Source organism: Chaetura pelagica, unplaced genomic scaffold (genome assembly GCF_000747805.2).
Source record: "Chaetura pelagica isolate M959 unplaced genomic scaffold, ChaPel_1.0 scaffold159, whole genome shotgun sequence".
In the NCBI taxonomy this organism is placed as follows: domain Eukaryota; kingdom Metazoa; phylum Chordata; class Aves; order Apodiformes; family Apodidae; genus Chaetura; species Chaetura pelagica.
Genome location: NW_009954555.1, coordinates 4,806,693 through 4,811,146, shown reverse-complemented (window position 1 = coordinate 4,811,146; position 4,454 = coordinate 4,806,693). Strand labels below are relative to the sequence as shown.

At 44.3% G+C, this 4,454-nt stretch overlaps 1 protein-coding gene across 1 annotated transcript; it reads right to left on the bottom strand.

Annotated features, from left to right (window-relative positions):
* Window positions 1-1,719: 1,719 nt before the first annotated feature.
* On the bottom strand, window positions 1,720-2,490 carry LOC104395496 (transcription factor HES-5-like). The gene is made up of 3 exons (XM_010005203.1): window positions 2,428-2,490; window positions 2,072-2,252; window positions 1,720-1,961 (listed from the first exon to the last, which is right to left on the bottom strand). The coding sequence occupies exons 1-3, from the start codon at window positions 2,488-2,490 to the stop codon at window positions 1,720-1,722; spliced, it is 486 nt and encodes a 161-aa protein (XP_010003505.1).
* Window positions 2,491-4,454: the final 1,964 nt, after the last annotated feature.

Here is a 4,454-nt window from a genome sequence, read left to right as displayed (position 1 = left end):
TCACTTAATGGTATCTCCTACCACAGATCCTCATTCTCCTATTGCAATAAAAAGCACATATATGACACATCAGTGACAAAACACAGCAGAATGAATCATTCCTTGTCATAACAAAAGGCAAATGAAAACCTGTGAGCATGCACGTGATTCCTGGCTAACAGAACTGGATTAAATATTTCTAGCCAAAACTTTCTGCAACTTTGGTATGTAAATTGCAGAATTACCATATTGATTTTATCAAAAGATAATGTTTTTCACCTTATTATCATGATTGGTTTATTGTCAATAGAAGGGAATCTGCAGTGAGCTGTAGGTAATTTCCCTGGTTTGGGGACACATCCAAGGATATACTGTACTGCTGTCCCCTGAGGGATGCTGAGGGAGCCCTAGTGCAGGTGGGTGTTACACTTAGCTTGGTGTGTCCCTGCTGGCTACCACTCCCGTCCGTGCCTGTGGGACACTCCCCAGCTCTCCCAGCACCCTGGAGAGATGAACTACAGCTCTTTCCCAAGGCTTTGCAGGACAGTTTCTCTGTCCCTCTGAGTTCTCCAAGAAAAAACTCTGGGAAGGCATCAGAGGATACACAGTGCTGCAGCAACAGAGTCTGTTTCAGTCTCAGGTGAAAAAGTCATATGAAAAGAGGGCTCTCACTCCAGCTGCTGCCTGTGGGGGAGAATTTGTGTGACAGGAGCAGTTGCTTCTTGGGGTAATAGTGTAAGGTACATGATGGAAGCCAGAATACATAGAATAGATGAAAATACGAGCTCCTTTCACTTTACAAAACATCCCACTTCTTTGGAAGACTAAGATATTAGTCTTTTTTAGGAGTGCAAGTGGCAGAAGGAAAGGACCCAGACAGAAGTTGCACACAAATGCATTTTATTGCTCTCCACAAACACAGAGATGCATACACAGTATGCACAAAGCCATAGGGCTGTCCCAGCAGTGGGAAAAACACTATCCAGCATGAATTAAACCACTCAATACAGACAAAAATCATTATTATAATGAAAATGCTAGAAAAAGCACAGCTTACACTCAAAATGTATAACATTGACCAATCCTTTTACCCCTACCTTTTCTTTAACATAAAGCAGTAACATACCCTTTTTCTAAACTGAAAAAAGCAGCAAAATAGTAGAAATATTCCACATAGTTTCCTAGCTTCTGTTCATCTGCCACACTTTATATACTAGGACTATGAAAGGGCGACTGGGGAAAATTCCAAAACCAAACCAAACCCAGATTTGATGCTGTATAAGTTACAAGCAGAGGGACACTGATTTTAATCAAGTGTGAATGGACCAAAGGGCAGTAAATTTATCCTCCGGGGTGACTGAGCAGACAGGAGTTGCTAGTCAAGCCAGAGCAAAGCTGATAGCTCTTACCAGCAATGTTAGAGAAACCTCTCCTACAGCAATTCCTGTCACAACAGTAACCTTTACAAAAACACCCTCCTTCATTTTGAAGCCACTCGCCCCCTGACTGGGCAGCGTGCTGTTACCACACAGCTTCCATACCACTCAACAGAATGCCTCAACTTTTGCCAAAGGATCCCATAAAAGTCAAAAGCATGCCATTCTTTTCACACATAAATAAAATACATGGGGAAATAAAATTTCCTACAGCAAAGAGGATCAGAGCTGGACTACCAGATGCAGTCAGACCCTTCCTCTGGACTGGGAAAGGCAAAGGTCCGTGGAAGAAGGACCCCTCTGACTACCAGGGCCTCCAGAGAGTGCTGGTGACTTTCGGAGATGCTTGTTTCAGGGTGCTGGGGGTCCCCGGGGAATAGACGACCTCCATGGCAGGTGACTGGCTCTTCTGGAAGTGGCTTAGAAGTTTGGTCTGTGTTTCAGTTCGGACTTTATGAAGAGAGAGGAAATTAAAAGCTTCTTGCAAACACCTAGAATAGCCCTCTCTGAAGTCAAACTGAGAACTTTTGTGGAAGGATCCAGCAACTAGAGAAGGGAGAAGAAAGAATAGTTTAGAGCAACTGTTTATGGCTAAAGATTCATAAAACTTACAGATTTGCAGTAAGGTACAGACTGAAAGAAAACTCAATACTCACTTTTCATCTGCAGCTGGCTCTGCTGCTTCAGGTAGCTGACAGTCATCTCCAGGATGTCAGCTTTCTCTAGCTTGGAGTTGGGCTGGTGTCTCTGAAATTCCTTCTCCAGCAGCAGTTTCAGCTGCTCGATGCTGCTGTTAATCCGGTCGCGGCGCAGTTTCTCCACCACCGGCTTCCTCAGCTGTAAAAAGCAAAGGAAAAGAGATCCATTATTCTCTGCTCCTCTCTGCCATGTCACAGGACTGGTTGTTGCCCATCACTGTTCCTAAACCATATGGACAATTTCTCAGCTGGTGCAGACTGCTATGAGCACTGCTGAGTGTGGCTAGATGCTGCCTTGCTGTGCCTGGACTTACTTTGTTTTTCTCCTTTGGTGACAGCAGGTTGTTGGGCTCCATGAACACAGTGCTGGGAGCCATCTGTCCTGGGGAAGGAAGGTCTCAGACTGGAAGTCCAGGAGAAACGTGTTGCTGGAAGCTGCCTCTGCCTGATATTTATACTATACAGCCTCGCTGAGAGTCTGTGGGTCTCCAGCTTGGTGGAGTTTCCCACACTCCACAGCCAATCCCGGAGATAGGCAGCACAATAGGAGAAGCATCTATTCTTGCATGCTCCATTGCCAGTGAATAGCCTGGGGATAATGACCTTCTCCCAGATGAGCAGGTGGGGAGTGTGTGCTACGTGAAAGGCTGGGATCAGAATTACGTGTAAGAAGCTGGAAAACGGCCGGCCTTCAATGGGAAAAGGCTGCTGACTAATGCCGCGGATCAATAGCATTCCAGAGGCAGCCCCGGGTTCTGATGTGTGAGGAAGGAGGAGGTCAGCTGCCGATGGCGGGAAATCAACTGCTGCCTGGGGCTGCTCCTCTCCTGCCTGGGGCTGCTCCTCTCCGGGATGCACCGAGGCACATGCTGAACCACGCACAAATGCACATGCACGCTTTCTGGGTTTCTGAGATCAAAAGCTGCATTTCTTTCAATCCATTTGCTCTGTTTTCTCAGTAAGCCAGAGCCAGTCGCTCTCCCTCAGGTGACTGTGGCACCAGTTTTGCCCACGTGAAACAGAAAATATGTTTTTCCAGTTTGGCTTAATGCAAATAAACTCATTTAATTGTAAGTACACACAGTTACTGGAAACTTTCTCTGTTTTAGTGTTTGATCTCTACCCTTGATATTTTATGCACCTCTTTAGAGCACTCTCAAGCCATGTCACAAATACTTTATGTTTCTGTTTTCAAATACCTGCAAGATAAATCCAGGAGGAGATGGATCTCATAGTGTTTTGCGATCAATTCAGTCCACATGCTACTTTTCTCACTTCTTCCCTAGAATATGTTTTACTCTAATTATTTTCATTTAATCTATGTATAAACGAAAACTGAATGCAGAAGAAATTCACACAGCCCACAAAATTACCAGAATTACTATTATATAAAATGACTAGCAGCATTAACCACACACCTAGAACCACGTGTTGTGGTCCCAGATTTATTCTAAACGTGCGATGTGACCTATTCAGGTCAACACACTTCTCTGTGAGCATCAGTATCTCCGTCCTTAGGACTCAATATAGGAATAATAATAATCAGATAAATTACTGTCAAGTAATGTCAGGGCTTATGTTTGGGGATTTCTTACTGAAAAATACAGGGAAGTAAGTAAATGCTGTTTGCACAGTAACACAAATACACATTAATATATGTGTGTGTCTTCATGTATATATTAATATATACTTGTGTGGTCACATATCTTTTCATGTGAATACACATGGGCACATTTCTCTCCCACTCTGCAACTCATTATTTCCAAGACCAGGTAAGGCTTAAATGACCTTTTCCAGGATCTGCCTTTCCATTCCTATTGTCCTGCTCTTGAATAGGCTCCCTTCTTTTCGTACAGAGCAGCAGCTGTTGAGCTCGGAGTCTTTTATGTCAAGTTGTGGGAAAGCTTTTGTGACACCATTTCACATGTTCTCCTCAAAGCTTGTGGATTATCTCTGAGCCCATGTAATGCCACCTCTGAAACCAATCTTTCACTCTGCGTGTCCCTCTTGGGGAGATTCTCTGAAACAGAAACTCCTGAGTAGTCACTCATTTCTTGAGCTCGTTAATCGAGTGCATGAAGAAGAAATGTGCCAATCCTTTGACCAGCAGGGTCGACCAGCCATGCTGCTAGAGGCAGTTTCTGCTTTCCAGATTAACTCACTAATAAGCAGCTATAAGAACAGCAACAATTTCCCCTTCCAGCACAAGTCACATAACAGGCACCCCAGTTTCAGTCGAACGAAGCTGTTTGAAGTATCAGGTGCTTTCCCTGCAATTCCCCACAGGACACAACAAGAAACTAAGCCCTCTGCTCAGGAATCTGTGCATTATTGCATTCCT

Bases quoted from the DNA above. Each gene is read 5' to 3' on its own strand.
- LOC104395496 (XM_010005203.1), bottom strand. From the start codon at position 2,490: ATGGCTCCCAGCACTGTGTTCATGGAGCCCAACAACCTGCTGTCACCA. The intron at 2,253-2,427 runs GTAAGTCCAGGC...TGCTTTTTACAG, and splicing joins CACCAAAGGAGAAAAACAAA to CTGAGGAAGCCGGTGGTGGA. The intron at 1,962-2,071 runs GTGAGTATTGAG...TCCCTTCTCTAG, and splicing joins GAGCCAGCTGCAGATGAAAA to TTGCTGGATCCTTCCACAAA.